The sequence below is a fragment of the Bos javanicus genome, chromosome 18 (assembly GCF_032452875.1).
Source record: "Bos javanicus breed banteng chromosome 18, ARS-OSU_banteng_1.0, whole genome shotgun sequence".
NCBI lineage: Eukaryota > Metazoa > Chordata > Mammalia > Artiodactyla > Bovidae > Bos > Bos javanicus.
In genome coordinates this window covers 13,178,344-13,197,369 of record NC_083885.1, presented here as the reverse complement: position 1 = coordinate 13,197,369, position 19,026 = coordinate 13,178,344, and the positions used below count along the sequence as shown (strand labels likewise).

Below are 19,026 nucleotides of genomic sequence, written 5' to 3'. Positions count from 1 at the left end.
CATATCCTTTCCAATGGTGGCTTTTGATTTCCAAGCTAGGGAGTCTGTTCCTTCTGCCGCCTTCTCAGTGTTACAAAAGGAATACCTGGTCTTAAATCCACTTTCTGTCTAGTTTCCTGGGTTTTTAAAAAATGTTCTATGTATGAATAGAAATGTGAATTGATTTGGGATTGGTTTTAAGGTCTTCCAGCTCCCAGTTCCATAATCAGGGTCAGCATTACTAGACCAAGTGTCCTTCGGACATTTCCAAACTCGTAGTGAGTGTGCCCTGGTGTCTGTGGCCATGTCCTCCCTGGACTCGGGATGGTGGCAGGCTAACAAGCATGTGTTTGCCCTGGTCTGCGGTGCTACCCTGAGCAGTGCAGGCCAGAGAGAGAGAATTCAGGGACTTTCTCCCTAGCAGGAATCTCCAGTTTGGCTTGGTCTTCTCAGACTTCTGGATACCCGGAGAAAAACATATGCACATGCACGGTTCCAGGACTGGTCAGGGCTCCTGTCAGGTAAGTAGCATCAGGAGACACAGCTGGCCACTCCTGGGACCTGTTAGGTTGCAGCCCCCCAGATAGGGAAGGCCTCCCTTTCTGGTCACGCGCGGGGACTCCTAGGATGGGGATCACGTGCACACCTGCTGTTTACTGTGTACAGCCCCCGACCCAGCCACGTCAGGCACCACGGACCACCTTGTAATGCCTTCCAGACCACACCCCACACACAGTCAATACTTCTTGTGTTGTACTTTAGTTCATTTAGAGCAGGTTTTCAAGTGCTTATTCCCACAAAACACCTACCTCCGACACCCCCCACACACACTTTGTGAGACATCTGTAATTTTAAGATAGAGTTTTTTGAAGGCAGGACACTTTGACCAACGTGAGCAAGGTGGAGCAAGGTCTCTTGCTCATAAGGCAGGGACCTTTAGAGGTGGGTGTCCCTCCACCCACAGTGAGACCAGCCTCAACACTCCTCACTTGGGAGGGTATTATCCCCGTGGCTTTGGATAGTACAGACTGCAAGTCTCAAATACTAAGCCATTAACTTGAACTTTGATGATAGTTTTTAGTTGTGCCTTTATTCACCTTAGTTCATTAAAAATGTTTTAAAGATCCTATAAATAGAGTGACCACCCATTAATGTGGGATATAAGTTAAGTCAGCCCTCTCAGCACGGTATTTTTGTCTTTAAAAAGCAGAGTTTCTTATAGGAATCTTATTGATCACACAGTAGTTACAAGAATGTCAGATATAATGATGTATACAATCTAAACAAGACAGGCTAATTAAGAATGTACATAATGTAAAAATATACATATTAAAAGTTACATGTGGACAGATGCATGCAGCAGGAAGAGCAGATTGGGGCTGAGCGCCCGTATGCAGTAATATTGCTTTTTCTTCCTCAATTACAGTAAGTAACTGCCACTAACAGATACAGGTTTTCCACACACATCTAGATACACAAGAGTGAACGGTGGCCTGCTGCGTGTACAGTCTCAAGTGGGTCTGATCCTTCTGTGGCAGCTCTCACAAAAAATGGTACATAGTGAACCCCATGCAGGTAGTAGGAAGCACTCGTTATTTACTCTAGTTGGACTTCAAAAATGTTTAACGTCTGACATCAGTATCTGTGAAGAACGTTTCCTTTTGCTATTTTCAAAATTGACATGCACATGGAGCGGGAGTACTTTGATGACTGCCTGACCTAACAGTGATAACTGAAATACTCTTAAAAATGTTTTAATAACACATTTTAGTCACACACAACATAAAACATGGATCATCTACAGCTACAAGCCAAAAGGCAGAAGAAGTATCTGAATCTCAATGCTTTTAGTTTCAGTATCCTGCAGCTTTCTACCTTTGTCCCAAAGAATGAAACCCATGTAACTGCTTGTTTATTTACCAAAGCAGGCACCATTCTGAGCTCTTAAGAGAATATTCAAAACAAAAAATGTCTTTCTCTAGGCCTTCTGAGAAACTTGACCAAAATTATAGATTATTCAAGGTTCCTATTGAGCAGTGGTGTTTTTCTGTGTTACTGTCTAGAGAACAAACCAAATGAGAACTCTGGAACGAGAGTGCTAACTTGAAACACACTTACTAGCAAGTGGGGACCCTGGACAGCAGCACGGTTTCCTTATTTCCTGTACACCCCCATTCACCCTGCTTTTTGCCAACTATTATGGCAAATGCATTGGGGGTAGGTGGCTATACCTGACAACATATACTTAAAGATCCTCTCAAGGAGATTCCTCCAGTTGACTGCAAACCCTTCTATAAAAAGTTGGCAGCTTCTGTGAACCTAGAGAAGACAATGTCTCTCTGAATGCTCAAAACTGCAAGTTTCTTTTGGGGGAAAAAAACATTAACTTGAAGGTCTATTTTATTGGCAACTTATAATGCAAAGTATTTTATTTTTAAACATTAAATTTAAAAACAAGATAGCCTAGGTGAAATAATAAAGTTTCCCAAAGCTGAATGTGCTCATCTGGAGCTCAGTTTTTCTGTTTGAAGTACAAAAAAACAACTTCCTAAAACTCCTAGGCAGGAAACTACTGTTTTGATGATCGGTGATTAGATGAACTGATCAACCTCAGTTGGTAATATCCCTTTTTTATTCCTTGGTAAGGGTTTAAAAAATTCTGTAACACGCATTTTTCTTTTAGTCTTACACAGATAATTTCATTCCAAAAGTCTCCTGAGAGGCGTATACCATATACAGGAATCCATCTTCATCCTTCTCGCTTTCATACACTTCACAAATCGGAGTGGACACACTCACCATGCTATGTCCATTCACTAACAGGAAGAAGGCTTGATTAGCATTGAGCTGTAAGCGCCTTCTGTTGAAAGAAAACATGTGAAGAAATATTGATACATCAGTACACAGGGAGAATGTACAAAACATCGCCCACATTGGATCAGTATAAAAGTATAAAGTGAAGTGAAAGTGAAGTTGCCCAGTCGTGTCCGACTCTTTGCGACCCCATGGACTGTAGCCAACCAGGCTCCTCCATCCATGGAATTTTCTAGGCAAGAGTACTGGTTACCATTTCCTTCTCCAGGGGATCTTCCTAACCCAGGGATCGAACCCAGGTCTCCCACATTGTGGGCAGACGCTTTACTGTCTGAGCCACCGGGGAATCCCATAGAAGTATAAAGATTTTGCTAATGTTGCTTCTGGCAAAATGCAATATGACTTAACTGATGATTTGAATTTCTTCTCACAAAGCACAAAATGTTTTCTATGACTATATGCATGATAAGTATTAACAATAACCCTTGAGAGATCATTCTTACTACACTCCTTAGGCCAGTTTTAAACTAGTATGCTGGACTTTCCTGGTGGCTCAGTGGATAAAAATCTGTTAATGCAGGGGACACAGGTTCAATCCCTGGTCCGGGAAGATTCCACATGCTTTGTGATAGCAACTAATTAAGCCCATGCACCAAACTGCTGAGCCCGCATGGTATCTACATAGATGTCAGGATGAAGAATCAGAAAACACTTGAGATGCAGCAGGTAAGAAATCTGAAGACTCAGAAATGGAACGCCTTATAGTGTTACTAAGTTGCACATATTTTTATCAGAACTAGATGGCAGATTTATCTGTAAGCCTGTTAAAGAATGAGAAGTTACCCAAAGAAATAAGTTTAAAAGATGATTAAATACCTTATTATCTTGATGAGCTCACTCATGTTGACATGATCAGGCACCAGAAACTTTGTTTTATCCAGGACAGGAAGCTGTTTCTCACCTTTGTATCGTTCTATTATTACCTAGAAAAGAAGCCACAAAAGTGGTTTTTAAAATAGCCATTAACAATGAAAAGTAGTTAAAATACTTCCTTTGTTGTAACTGGCACATGCCAAAACAGGGTTTACAACAGCACACTTGTTCCTTATGAAATACAGTGCACGAGACAACACGGCTGCCTTCAGAGAAGGGCAGGGGTGCCACCAGGGGGGAAAGTGCTGTGCCTTCTGTTATTTGCAACTATGAAAATACACTACAGAAGAAGAGACCCCAAGCCCTAAAAGAACAGAGATGCTGAGTACCAGCTTTAATGATCTCAATCTACACCAATTCCACTACCTGTGACATGACGAGAGTTTTAATAAAACTTTAAGATCTTAAGTATGGTAATAGACTCAAATGCTAAGTAAATATCTGACAAGTAGAGATCACGATTAGCTGGTCTGGAGACAATTTTTTATTTTTGTTTTTGTTTTTTTTTTGCAGACTTCTCAGAGATTCTGTCACTTTGATAAAATATCTTTGCTTTTTTAACAAATGAGTTTTAAAAGAATCTTGAACCACGCAGTGATCAAAAATAGTTCCACATTACGACTTAAATCCATTAGCTTCTTGCCATACTTCCTTCCTGTAAAGGAAAAAAGTTGTTTTTTAGTGGTAAGCCACATTATATAAGCTATGACTGCAGACTAGTGACTGCCCATGAGCCTTAGTATTACCTATTTACTGAGCACCATGGATAGCCTTCCCCATGTAGAGCGATTCTTTAGCCTGCTGTTATAACAACAAGAAGTTGTAAGGCTGCTGCTAAGTCGCTTCAGTCATATCCAACTCTCTGCGACCCCTGAGACGGCAGCCCACCAGGCTCCCCCATCCTTGGGATTCTCCAGGCAAGAACACTGGAGTGGGTTGCCATTTCCTTCTCCAAGTTGTAAGGCAGGAATGGGGAATCTTTAGGAGAGTTTAAATGCTTATATATATACTGTTCCACTGTATGGGGCCTACATGAGGTTCTGTAAGGCAAGCCAAGCTGTCGTCACCTTCCCTGGCAAGATCAATAGCTTTCTGTATCTACGAGGTATGTTCAAAACATGGTATCTGCAAGTAAGAATATGACTTCTGCAAAAACCCTGAAACTACTAGCAAAAAGATGACCGAAAATGTATGCAAACATTCATATTTCAAAACGAGGTTATGGAACAATACTAGTGGACTGTTGGGCTGGTTATTTTGATTCCAATGACTGCCAAGTACCTGCTAGCAAATAGACACAGCAGGTACTCAAAAGTGAAGAAAAACTTTAAAATTAGGGAAATTACCCAGAAACCTCATGCCCAGGTCATATGTAGGCCTAAGCGTGAAGACAGACTGAAATTTCCAACCAGTCTAAGAAACACAGCAAACATACGTTTAAGTACAGGATCCTCCAGTCCTGCCCTGCTGAGCAGACCCTTCTTATCATCTCTTCTGTCTACTTCACAACCCTAATCCCAGATCTTCCCATCTTCTCTTCCCTCACTTTGGTACGAAATGATCAATCAGAAAGCCAACTATGGAAGCTTCTGCAGAAGTTAGCAGTGGATACAGTCTGTAAGAGGTGACAATCATGTCCCCAGAATTATGCACATTTTCCCAGCCACGTGGGATCGGATTCTCTTCCCATTTTACAGATGAACATACAGCAGCTCCTCTCAGAATTTTAGTAATTAGCCCAAGATCACTTAGTAACCCTGAACCTAGGGCCACAATTCAGCCTCTGTCTGAAGCCACAAGCTCCTTGACCATTTCTCCCTAGACCTAGTGTCACAACAGGAACTATTTAAGGTCCACCACCAAAGGACCCAGGGCACAGCACATGTGGGCCCTTACACTAGGAGCAGCATCTTTTCCCCCATCTCCTGCAAAGAAACCGAACATAAGAAGTCTTCTTTCTCTGGGGCCAAGTCAGGCAGCCTCGACTGTACAGTCACAGTTAAGTCTTGCTGCTGCTGCTGCTGGTAAGTCGCTTTAGTCGTGTCCAACTCTGTGCGACCCCAGAGACGGCAGCCCAACAGGCTTCCCCGTCCCTGGGATTCTCCAGGCAAGAACACTGAAGTAGGTTGCCATTTCCTTCTCCAATGCATGAAAGTGAAAAGTGAAAGTGAAGTCGCTCAGTCATGTCCGACTCTTATCGACCCCATGGACTGCAGTCCACCAGGCTCCTCCACCCATGGGGTTTCCAGGCAAGAGTACTGGAGTGGGGTGCCATTGCCTTCTCCAGTTAAGTCTTGAGAGATACTGATTCTCCCACAGTTGTAGTCTCTGCTTCCTTCAGAAGAGGGTGGACACCACCCTTCTTTGATAAAGTATCAACAGATCTAGCCCCCTTATCCCTTCTCTACCAAGTAAAATTTACATGGCTTGTGAAGTGTGTAACATTAAGGCAGCAGACTCAGACTTGGGAGGAAACAGTGATCAGATTACACTGCAGATGAAGACGCCTCCATTCCAGGTCACTAAACAAACACACTGGTTGCATGGTTGTAGATTCCTGCAGAAGCCATCAGGCAGTCACATGGAGAAGCACTACTGAAGCAGTGCTCCCTTCTGTGTACATTAACAATAACTGAAACAGAGATGACCTACCGGGATTTTGGTAGGATGCTGCTCTCGGATAAGTCGGACATCTTCTACTCTTTGTTCTGTAAAGAAAGGAAGAAACACCGGCATTATTAAGGGCCAAAAATCCAACTTATTTTCTGCACTGGTAGACTTCCATATCTGACCCCACCTATCCTTAGCTGTGGCAGAGCAAAGCAGTAAAAACATCTTCCCTAGAACTGAGAGAAACCAAACACTAACACCTCATATCTCGCAAAGGTTAGTATGCAAGGTTAACATACAGACACTGGTTGCATTTCTCTACATTAACAATGAAATATCAGAAAAGTAATGTAATATATATATATATATATATATGTATGTATATGTATATCTTTTAAAGCTGCATCAAAAACAAAATGAGACTTGGGAATAAACCTGACCAAAGAGGTGAACCACTTATACATTGAGAGCTATAAAACATTAATAAAATTAATGTTGATTCAAAGAAATGGAAATATATCCCATGCTCTTGGAGTGGAAGAATATTGTTAAAGTAGCCACACTACACAAAGCAATCTACAGATTTAATGTAATCCCTATCAAGTTACCCTTGCACAGAACTAGACCAAATAATCCTAAAAGCTATATAGAACCACAGAAGACCCAGAATTGCCAAAGCAATCCTGAAGAAAAAGAACAAAGCAAGAGGAATAACTTTCCAGACTTCAAACAATACTACAAAGCTATGGTAATCAAAACTGTGTTAGTCGCACAAAAACAGACATATGGATCAGTGGAACAGAACAGAGCACCCAGAAATAAATCCACACACCTACAGTCAATTAATCTTTGACAAAGAAGGCAAGAACATACAATGGAAAAATGTCTCTTCAGCAAGTGGTACTGGAAAATCTGGACAGCTACATGTAAATCAGTGTTAGAACACACTCTTACTATTCACAAAAATAAACTCTAAATGGTTTAAAGACCTAAATGTAAGAGGACACCATAAAAATCCTAGAAGACAGTACAGGTAAAACATTCCCTGACATAAATCTTCACAGTGTTTTCTTAGTCTCCCAAGGCAATAGAAATAAAAGCAAAATAAACAAACAGGACCTAATCAAACTTACAAGCTTTTGCACAGCAAAGGAAACATTTAAAGGAACAAAAAGATGACCTACAGAGGGGGAGAAAAATATCTGCAAATGATGCAGCTGACAAGGGCTTAATTTCCAAAATATACAAACAGTTCATACCACTCAACAACAAAACAAACAATCCAATTAAAAAATAACCAGAAGACCTAAATAGACATTTCTACAAAGACATCCAACAGGCACACAAAAAGATGCTCAACATAACTAATAATTATCATGTATCAAAACTACAGTGAGTTGTTTATCATCTACACTGATCAGAATGGCCATCATTAAAAAACCTACAAATAAATACTGGAGAGGGTGTGGAGAAAAGGGAACCCCACTACTGTTGGTGGGAATGTAAGCTGGTGTAGCCACTATGGAAAACAGTAAGGAGTGCCTCAAAAAACAAAAAGCAGAACTACCATATGACCCTGCAATCCCACTCCTGAGCATATATATATCTAAAGAATATATATCTAAAGAAAACTAACTTGAAAAGATACATGCACCCCAATGTCCACAGCAGCACTATTCATGACAGACCAGACAAAAAAGCAACCGAAGTGTCTATCAACAGAGGAATGGATAAAGATGTGGTATATACATACAATGGAGTATTATTCAGCCAAAAAGAATGAAATAATGCCATCTACAGCCACATGGATAGACCTAGAGATTATCATACTAAGCAAAGTAAGAGAAAGACAAATATATGATATCACTAATATGTGAAACCTAAAATATGACACAAATGAATTTATCTATGAAACAGAAATAGACTCAAATACATAGAGAATGGATTTGTGGTTGCCAAAGGGCAGGGAGGAGGGGGAGTGTTCGATTGGGAGTTTGGTATCAGCAGATGCAAACTATTATATAAAGAATGCATAAACAAGGTCCTATTTTATAGTAAGGGAACTATATTTAATATCCTATAATAAATCATAGTGAAAAATTAAAGATTCGATGAGATCATTGGTACACCCCTTGCAAATATCTGCACATAGTAAATGGTTAATAAATGCTCCATTATTCAATATGAAATAATGTCATTTGCAACAACATGGATGGACCTAGAGATTATCATATTGAGTAAGTCAGAGAAAAACAAGTATCATATGACATCACTTACAGTAGAATCTAAAAAGTGATACAAATGAATTTATTAATACAAACGGTTTGGAGTGCTTCTGGGTGGAAGGAGAATGCAATTACCAAACTCCAAGGAGACAGAAACTCCTGTGTTCAGCACTCTTCCTCACCCCATGCATCTCTTCCTCACCCCATGCATCTCTTCCTCACCCCATGCATCTCTTCCTTCAGCTGTTCCCTGGCAGGCTTTCATAGCCTTCATATTAGGTTGGTGCAAAAGTAATTGCGGTTTTGCACTGTTGAACTTCACCATTTGATACTGGAATACATTCTGAAATAAATGTGGTTATGCTATACATCATTTTAATGTGAATTTCTCACTTTATTTTTTTTTGCTGATAGCATTACTTGCTGTTTATTTTTTATCTATTTTAGACTATAGAAATGATGTACAAAAAGCAAATCTGAGCAATTTTTTAATGAGTTCAAAACGGGTCATAAAACATCAGAGACAACTTGCAGCATCAACAACACATTTGGCCCAACTTCTTTGATGGTTCAAAGAAGTTTTGCAAAGGAGATGAAAGCCCTGAAGATGAGGATTGTAGTGGCCAGGCATCAGAGGTTGACAATGACCAATTGAGAGGATCACTGATGTTGCAAGAGAAGTTGCCAAAGAACTCAATGTCGACCATCCTATGGTCCTTCAGCATTTGAAGCAAACTGTAAAAGTGAAACGCTCAGTAAGTGGGTGCCTTGTGTTGTTTAGTTGCTAAGTCGTGTCTGACTCTTTCTGACCCCATGTACTTTAGCACACCAGGCTTTCCTGTCCTTCCCTTCTGCGGGAGTTTGCTCAAACTCATGTCTGTTGAGTCAGTGATGCCATGCAACCATCTGATCCTGTCATCCCCTTCTCCTGCTGCCCTCAACAGTTCCCAGCATTGGGGTCTTATTTCCAATGAGTCACCTCTTCGAATCATGGCCAAAGTACTGAAGCTTCAGCATCAGTCCTTCCAGTGAATATATTCAGGGTTGATTTCCTTTAGGATGGACTGGTTTGATCTCTTTGCTGTCCAAGGGACTCTCAAGAGTCTTCTCCAGCACCACAGTTCAAAAGCATCAATCCTTCCATGCTCAGCCTTTTTTATGGTCCAACTCTCACATCCACACATGACTACTGGAAAACCATAGGTTTGACTATATGGACCTTTGTGGCAAAGTGATATCTGCTTTTTAATATGCTGTCTAGGTTGATCACAGCTTTTTCTTCCAAGGAGCAAGTGTCTTTTAATTTCATGGCTGCAGTGAGCATCCACAGTGATTTTGGAGCCCAGAAAATAAAATCTGTCACTGTTTCCACTTTTTCCCCATTTATCTGCCATGAAATGATGGAACTGGATGCTATGATCTTAGTTTTTTGAATGCTGAGTTAGCAGACTGAAAATAAAAAAGAAAATCATCATTCTAAAGTGTTGTCTTCTCTTATTCTATACAAAAACAAAGAAGCATTTCTCTATTGCATTGTGACGTGTGACAAAAAGTGGATTTTATATGACAACCAGTGACTGACTACCAGCTCAGTGGCTGGACTGAGAAGAAGCTCCAAGAGTAAGTGTTAGTTGCTCAGTCGTGCCCAACTCTTTGAAACCCCATGGACTGGATCTGAGGCTATCGCCAGGTAGTGTCACAACTGAGTTAAACAGGACAATGAGCTGAATTGCTTGTTGTGTGGAAAAACACTTATGTCTGGTGTCAGAAGTGAGTCATACACACACACACAAAAGTGAGCCACAGTGTTCAGGACAGTACTGTCAAGTAGAAGAAACACAAAGGCAGAGTTTTTCTTTACATCATCCTTTGAACTCCTCTCTATTTCTGGGGTGTCACTGATACTGCATCACTTCTCTCAGCTCTGTCCTTATATCTGTTCTATCCCAGAAAAGATGCTGAACCACCTATACTCCACTACCAGCCCTCTTCATAACAAAAATCTTTATCTTGTCAGAGCAGATTTCACAAAGGGAAATCATAATTTACTTAAATCACTGCAGCCAATAAATAATAAGTTTAACATACCCTGAGATGTTTCACATTTAAAAGCTTATCCAAATAAATTTAAGGTAAAAGGAATCACATGGCATCACCAACTCGATGGACATGAGTTTGAACAAGCTTCGAGAGTTGGTGATGGACAGGGAAGCCTGGTGTGCTGCAGTTCATGGGTTTGCAAAGAGTCGGACACGACTGAACTGAACTAAAAAGGAATCACTCAAGCTTAAGGATGAAAGATTTTTTATATAAGGAGAACAGGTTTATTACGGTTAAGTGGGGAAGGGAAAAGCAAAATGGACTCTAAATGTTGGGCTTCAAACCACAGTGTCAAAGCTTTATCTTGATTCATCCCCAAAAGTGAAAGTGAAGTCGCTCAGTCGTGTCCGACTCTTAGCGACCCCATGGACTGCAGCCCACCAGGCTCCTCCATCCATGGGGTTTCCAGGCAAGAGTACTGGAGTGGGGTGACATTGCCTTCTCCAGTTAAGTCTCGAGAGATACTGATTCTTCCACAGTTGTAGTCTCTGCTTCCTTCAGAAGAGGGTGGACACCACCCTTCTTTGATAAAGTATCAACAGATCTAGCCCCCTTATCCCTTCTCTACGTCCGACTTATCCTAGAGCAGCATCCTATCAAAATCCCGGTAGGTCATCTGTTTCAGTTATTGTTAATTTATCCCCAAAATATGGCCCAAAAAGGAAGGCAAAAATGATCATTTTCACTGAGGAAGACAAGTGACTTCCTTAAGATGACAAGAGTAGTACCAAAGTCCTAGAGGAATATCATTAGCGTCCTGGCCAGCTGCAATGAAAATCCAGCGGTAAGCCTTGAGAAATTAAATATAAATATAGTATATGCTGAAACCTCTTTGAGTAGAAGGCTGCTTTCAGAGGCCAGCAGTATATTTAACAAAAGCATTACCAACACCACTGATCAACGGCATAAAAGAACACTTCTTTCACTCAGTTACTTTCTTAGCACTGTTACGATCTGTTTATCATTTGCCTTTCTCAACAGACTGCCCCGGCTTCAGTCACTTCTGTATTCCCCCAGGGCTCAGGCTTGTACAAAGATGAAATGGAAGCATAATAAATATTTCCCCCAATATGCCTAGAAATAAACAATGTAAAATCCCACCCATCCAGGAGTGACATAGCTTAAGCTCAGGGAGTGTTATCTAGGTGTTGGCATAAACTCACTCTTCAGTCTACTTGTTAGAGTAATTGGAGTTATTTATTCTAGACTACTACATCAACTTCTGAGAGAACGCAGACCCATTTTGTTATTGATGGTGAAGCTTAAGATCTAGGTTTAACATTGAATCTCAGCAGATTATGTCTAGGAGACAGATCTGTTATTAAACTAGGGCAACCCAAAAGAAAATGGAGTGAAATTATGACATTTGAGAAAACTGAATCCAAAAATATTTGCTCAAGTATAGCTTTAAAGTTCACAAAATTATTCAAAATATTTGTAAGGACACATCACTGCCTCTTGACTCAGTGCTAGTCCACTTCATGTACTGGCTACCTCCTGGAGGATGGGAAGAATTTCTACCAGAAGGGCTGAAGGACAAGTCCAGACTTTGCCACTAGGTGGACCATGATCTCCACCTCTCAGGGCCCCACCCAGTTTCCTTGGCTACAAAAGGAAGTCCTTGTTTTGGGTGAGCTCTAAGATTCCTCTCAACCCTGGTAGAATATATGTATCAGAGCTATACTCAATTTTTAATTAACCCAAACTCACTCACTTGGGAAGAGTACTTATTGCTCAAGCTAACTGGGGCTGGTCTTAGGTTCTACAAAAAGGGTATCTCCAAAGAACTGATTGACTCATTTACTGTGCTACAAAATAATTTCAGTGCTGATTATCATGATCAACAGCAAGGAAAGGCAGTAGCCATTAAATGATACATTCTTCTGCAAAATGACTATTAAGCCCTTAAAAAAAAAAAAAAAGGAGAGGGTAATACTAATTCTTCTAACAAGGAGAAAATATATCTTTTTTATTGATGTTAGACGGACGTGAGTCTGAGTGAACTCCGAAGTTGGTGATGGACAGGGAGGCCTGGAGTGCTGAGATTCATGGGGTCGCAAAAAGTCTGACACGACTGAGCGACTGAACTGAACTGAACCTACTGTAGTCATCATTGCACAAGATATGTAAACCAAGTCATCATGCTGGATACCTTAAATTTACACAGTAATGAATGTCATTTCTCAATAAAAGTACACACACACACAAAAATGAATCAAGAGTCAGGAGACAAGGGAGGAAAAAAAAAAGGAGTGGTAGTAAATAAAGGTGAACAAAGAGGAAAGCCCACAAATATAGTACAGGCAACATACACAAATGGAGAAAAACTAAGGCATTCCTGCTGGTTTACCCTCAGGGCCACAGGCACCAGGTGAATTCCTTCTAATTCATTATTTTATTGTCATTTATTTTCACTTTTATTCTCATTATTCCTCACTTTTCCTACTCTACCTACTCTTCTTCAAGGATTTTTCTAGATAACCTAAAAGTACTCTAAGCAAAAAGAAAGTTAACTATTGTATCCAGTCATGAGAAAACGGGCATCTTTCCCATACAAACGTCCCCAGTTAACTTTTAATGCCAGTAAGGAAAGAAGCCAGGTACAATGGCAAATCTGCTCCCAGGGCTGCACAAAAACTAATATTCACGAATATCTTAGTTCACAAAGGTCACTACAGACAAAATTTCTTTAAAAAAAAAAAAAAGGAAAGACACCTCTAAGTCTTGCTAACCAGCCAACTGCTTCAAGAGGCTGAAAGGATATGCTCTTCAGATCACTATGAATTTCATTTTTTGGAGTTTCTCAAGCACAGGAAATAATTATCGATAATGAGATCTACAAAACCATATCCAGGTTCAAATGAACGCTTGCCTCTTTTCCAGACTCCGGGAAACTAGACCAAAGTAAGACAGCAGAGATACTGCTCAAGATCCTGAAGAAGATTAAGACAGGAAGGAACGCTGGTCCCGCCCTACTCCACCTGGCCTGAGATAAACAAACAAGCCCTACACAGGGGATATACAAGGAGGCCACGCTGTTATTGCAGCACTGTCTTGCTTTAAAAGGAGCACCAATCACTTCCTTCCCATCGGTGTTGTGCAGGAGTAAGTATTGTGATGGTGTTACTTTCGGTTTCCACCAAACACCAGCGTGCTAAGTAGGGACTCCAGCCCGAACTGGGAGAGAACGGATTTGCCGCTGGTGTCAAAGAATGCTGTCGCTAGCCAGTGAGAAGAAGAGCCACCCACCCTCGCGCTTGTGCCACAAATAGGACCAAGACGTCGCAGCCATGCGGGGCTGCAGGGGAAGGGGCGGGCGTGAGGACCCCTCTCCGTGGAGGTACTGACGTCTGAAGGGACCATGTGTGACCTAGACGTGCACCCGCGGTGCCACCACCTCTGAGAACCCGGCCCGGCGACGGGCCAGACTCCCCCACAAGGACTGCACCCCCGCGCCACTAGCGCTCGTCTTGTCGGAGGGCCCGAACACCCCGGGGCTGGAGCGCTGACGGCCCCGAGCTCACAGCCCGCCGGCCGCCCGGGCCGAAAGGTGATTCAGCAGCTCCCAGCCAGCGCGCCCTCGGCCCCTTAGACCCCCAGGCCCGGCGGCCCTCGGCGCGTCAGGCTCCCTGCCTCGACTCCCTCGGCCGCCCGGGCCCGGTCTTCCCGCAGCTCCCGCCTCAGCTCGCCTCGGCCCCTCCGCCAGGTAGCCCTCCGCTCGCCCGCCCGCCCTCTCCGGAGCCCCTCGGCTCGGCCGGGCCCCGCTGCCTCGGCCCCGAAGCCCCCGCCGGCCCTCAGACAGCGTCCGGCCCGCGGCACCCACCGAAGGTTCGGCGCTGTTTGAAGGTTTTCTCGGACGGCATGGCGCTGCAGGCTGGGTGGGGGCGGCGAGTTGGAGGCTGCGGGCGGCGGCAGAGGCGGCGACAGCTCCGACGGTGGCGACCGCGACTCCTCTTGTGTCTCCTTAGCCCGCAGCCGCGTCAGGTGACCTGCGCGGCGTCCCGGGAGGCGGGGCCAGGGGCGGGCCGCAGCGGCCGCCATGGCGGGCGTGGCGGAAGCGGGCCGCGCGCAGCGGCCGGGGCGGGGTCGAAGCGCGTGAGTGGCGAGGAGCGAGCCGCACGCATGCGCAACGGGTCAGGCCCGGGCTCGCGGGAGCGAGTTGGCGCGCGGCGACCGGCCACTGGCCGGGGGCGCGCGAGCCCGGAACCTGGCCGTCCCCCGCGGGCACGTGCCCGGCAGACGCGCGCGGTTCTCCTTCCCTGGCAAAGATGCAGGGGCGCGGCCTCGCTCCTGTTCCTGGTGCCAGTTACGGTGGCCAGCGATGTTTCCACAGGAAAATAAAGGCCTGTTGTGCCCCCTGCCTTCTCAGAGCTCACAGCTAGAAGCTGCTGGTTCTTTTCCGTCGGCGGCTTTCTGTGTCTTTGTTTCCGTTGGCTTTCCACGTCAAGGACATCTCAGTTTTCTCTTCTAAGGAAACTGTCAACTGGTAACTTCCATCACACATTGTCCCAACTGGGAAAAGAGCCAAAACTGCGTTATTTCAGGTTATGGTCAGTCGAGTCTGGCTTTGGAGAAAGTCCGTGCCCTGGGCTTGACATTCGGCCTTAGGTGACTTCTGGGGTGGAGGGGGCCCTGGGCATCATCTGCAATGGCAGGGCGCTGGCCTGTCCGCACTTGGCAGAGTTCACTACCTTTCACTGATCTCCGCTCTTCTCTCAAATAGGGAGCCTTACCCAAATTCAGTCCTCACAGTCTTTCAGTGACTAACTGGCAGAACTGCCTTGAATACCTAACCATTTTTCTCAGTCCCAGACTCATTTGTACTATATTTTAGAACTCCAGGTGTTTGCTGAGGAGCAGATGGAAGTGACCTGGTAGAATATAAATCTCTATGAAGCGTTTAGTGAGCAAGTCAGTTATTGCCCCATTCAAACATCTAATAAACAGCTTTGTGAATGAACAGCACTTGATTCTTTGACTGTTTTTGCTTTTTAATATCTTGGACTTTGAAAGTGTTCTCCCCTTTTTTGAGTTGGAAAAAGCCTTTCTTATAATGTCTGATAAAGTATTTGGATTGTGCTAATGAACATTTATTATACAAACATACAGAACCTACTAAAACATAGCTCTCAAAAGGGTTCCAATGCAGCTGGAATTTCCTTTACAGAGAAGCAAAGTCTGTCGTTTAATCACCCCCCACTCAGAACAACGCTGTTAGTTGTGGCTCTGCGCTGTAACACTGTTCACAAAAGAACACTGTATTGGGCATATGTCACTTTCCCAGGTTCCCCCCCGCCCTTTCTGTCACAGTTCTTTACCTTGAAAAATCTCTGATAAGGTACAGTTAATAAAGAGGACTTAGGGACTTTCTTGGTGGTCCAGCGGCTGAGACTCCATGCTCCCAATACTGGAGGCCTGGCTTCTCTTCCTGGCTGAGGAACAAGATCTCACATGCTGCAACTAAGGGTTCAAATGCTGCAAGATCATAACTCAAAGATCCTGCCCGCTACAGCTAAGACCCGGCATAGCCAAATACAATTAGCAAATAAATTTTTTAAAAACAAGACTATATAGAATCCAATTAAAAAATAAAGAGGACTTAAACATTCTATCTGGTTTCCAAAGGAAGGTTTTAAGCTCCATGGGCATTCTTAGTATTTTTGTATTTATTCTGCAAAGATTGGGATGGGGGGAATCCAATAAGAGTACCCACCTTCTCCCAAACACAAAATGATCAGTTTCGAAGTCTCCATGAGAGTGTGGACGGTGAATTGCTTTCTTTTCTGGGTTTTTACGATATTGAGTATTGACTGGTGAGTGCTTTTTTGGCTTAATTGCTGCCTTGTAAGAAATGGACTTTTTGTTCCCTTGCTGGACAACTGCTCCCAATGCAAGAAGAGTGAAAAAAAAATCGATATCAGGCATATGGAACTGGGGGGAGGGTAAAAAGGGTTTCATATTTTCTAGTCCCTTAGGCATCCATAAAGCTTTACCAGATTACCTCAAGCCTTGGGTTCACTACCCCAGGGATTACCACAAGGGCTATAATAGTGATGGGGCAGGATTACTCTATGATTTTTCAAGTATTGAAGTCCATATTAACAGTGATTGGTATGGTCTTATCTTAAATTCCTACTTGAATTTAAAACCTCACAACCCCATAGGTATCTCAGAAAATCATTTAAAGCAGTTGGTGTGTAAAGTTATCTCATGAGCCTGAAAGAGAAGCATATTGAAATAAATTATATTTAAAGTTGACTAATTTGTTATATGCAAACAAATATCAACCAATAAATACTGTAACTTCACGTGAATTTTGAAAACAAAGGTACTTAAATGTGAAAAATTTCATGTGCCCTCAGATTGCAGTTCAATAGACATTCAATGTAAATGATATTCAATGTAAATGATATTCTGAGTGGTCAGTTAATATCACTCATATAGAATCCAATTAAAAAATAAAGAGGAGTTAAACATTCTATCTGGTTTCCAAAGGAAGGTTTTAAGCTAGTTAATATAAGCATAGCAAGATTTATTTTTAAACAAATAGCAAATATGACTCATCTTTTAAATAATCTACATAATGTACAGAAGAACAAATCTGTCTTGTGAATTTATTCAGTGCTTTCTCCAGAAACCTCATGGTACTTTTTAAACTATCACATAATCATTCTAGAAAGCCAAGCAGGGTCAGTTTTAAATAGCTCTCACCCTATTCCTTTTTTCCTAACATGAAATGACCATAATCGTGGGGGATATAAGGTAACTGCTAGAATATGATGTCCCAGCATTAGTGAAGTAATGCTGTAAATCATGCTACCACGCTATTTCTGCGAATCTGCAAATAAGGCATGAAACGTTAACCTGCACTACAGAACACGTTAGGGTTATTTTGCCACACTCAGTATGGAGGGCAAGTCACACTGAGCTTTAAGTTCAGCTCTTCAGGCCTGCCCGGCCTGTCCCGCCTCTTCTCTTTCTGATTGGGAGAGATATCCAACCCTCCTTGTTGTCTGGGCTACTATTGGCTGTTGGTCCAATCAGTCTTGTGTCATCCCTGCTCTTTAGCACAAGTAAACAAACAAGTATTGCTCAAGAGCAGTGTCCTGGCTATTCTCAGAAAGGATTCAGCCAGGAGGGTGTTGCAAGTGACGCCCCATAGCTTGCAGTCTTTCAGAATGTCTTCACCGGGTCCAGGAGAGAGTGTCCAGAGCGAAAGAGGCATGGCGCGCGGGAGAACTTCCTCTCTCCCATGACGCCCTGGCTCTCCTGTACAACTTCAAAAATCAACACCCCGGTGACTGCAGGAAAACGATCTCAAATCACTCCTACAACCTAATACTATCTCTTAAGTGAGCATGTAACATGTTCATGGAACCGGCTGGCCTTTCACAGGCCTTTTTCTTTGTTATAGTCATTTGTTCCTTTAATTGTAAACAAATTCTGAAGGACTGCTCTTTTTCCAGCTTTTGCCCATATATGCTGCTGTTGAGACTCATAAGAGTCTCACACCAAATCTCTTGTTTAGCCTTTGAATACTTTCTATTCTCTCCACTCACCTTGATTATTTCTTCTGAGCAGATGCCATTTTCAAATCTGGATTCTGAGAACCAGCATGGGGAAGTTGACAAGGCTTTCTTAAGTCCAAGAACTACTATTTTCCATGACTTTTGAGGCAATCAGTTGAAAAGTGCCTTGCCCTGTACACTACTAATTTCCTTAGATAAGAGTTCTCAATAACAAAGAGTTCCCTCTTGTAATTCCAAGAGGGAATGTATTGGGAGCATGTAGTCATTTGGTAAAACAAATGATTTTGTGGTACAACTGCTGTGGAAATGGTATGGAAGTTTCTCAAAAGATTAAAAACAGAACTACCATCAGTTCAGTTGCTCAGTCGTGTCTGACTCTTTGTCACTCCATGGACTGCAGCATGCCAGGCTTCCCTGCTCATCACCAATTCCTAGAGCCTGCTCAAATTCATATCCATCAACTTGGTAATGCCATCCAACCATCTCATCCTCTGTCATCCCCTTCTCTTCCTGCCTTACATCTTTCCCAGCGTCAGGGTCTTTTCCAATGAGTCAGTTCTTCACATCAGGTGGCCAAAGTATTGGAACTTCAGCTTCAGCATCAGTCCTTCCAATGAATATTCAGAACTACCATATGACCCAGAAATTCCACTCCTGGATGTATATCTGAAAAGACCCCACTAATTAAAAAAGATAGCAATACACATACCCCAATGCTCATATCAGCATTATTTACCATTGCTGAGATATAAAAGCAACTGAAGTGTCCACAACATTCATCAACAGATGAATGGGTAAAAATGTGATGTACATATGCACATACAATCAGGCATAAA

The 19,026-nt window shown here is 42.8% G+C and overlaps 1 protein-coding gene across 2 annotated transcripts; it reads right to left on the bottom strand.

Moving 5' to 3' along the window:
* Positions 1–2,592: 2,592 nt before the first annotated feature.
* MAP1LC3B (microtubule associated protein 1 light chain 3 beta) lies at positions 2,593–14,808 on the bottom strand. 2 transcript variants are annotated; one of them, XM_061386956.1, is made up of 4 exons: positions 14,485–14,735; positions 6,379–6,434; positions 3,670–3,776; positions 2,593–2,839 (listed from the first exon to the last, which is right to left on the bottom strand). In XM_061386956.1, the coding sequence occupies exons 1-4, from the start codon at positions 14,522–14,524 to the stop codon at positions 2,665–2,667; spliced, it is 378 nt and encodes a 125-aa protein (XP_061242940.1). In that variant the 5' UTR covers positions 14,525–14,735; the 3' UTR covers positions 2,593–2,664. The 2 variants fall into 2 exon arrangements, with proteins under 2 accessions (XP_061242940.1, XP_061242941.1); XM_061386957.1 differs by lacking the exons at positions 2,593–2,839; positions 3,670–3,776 and adding an exon at positions 4,188–4,381 and having other exon boundaries at positions 14,485–14,808.
* Between the last annotated feature and the right edge of the window lie 4,218 nt (positions 14,809–19,026).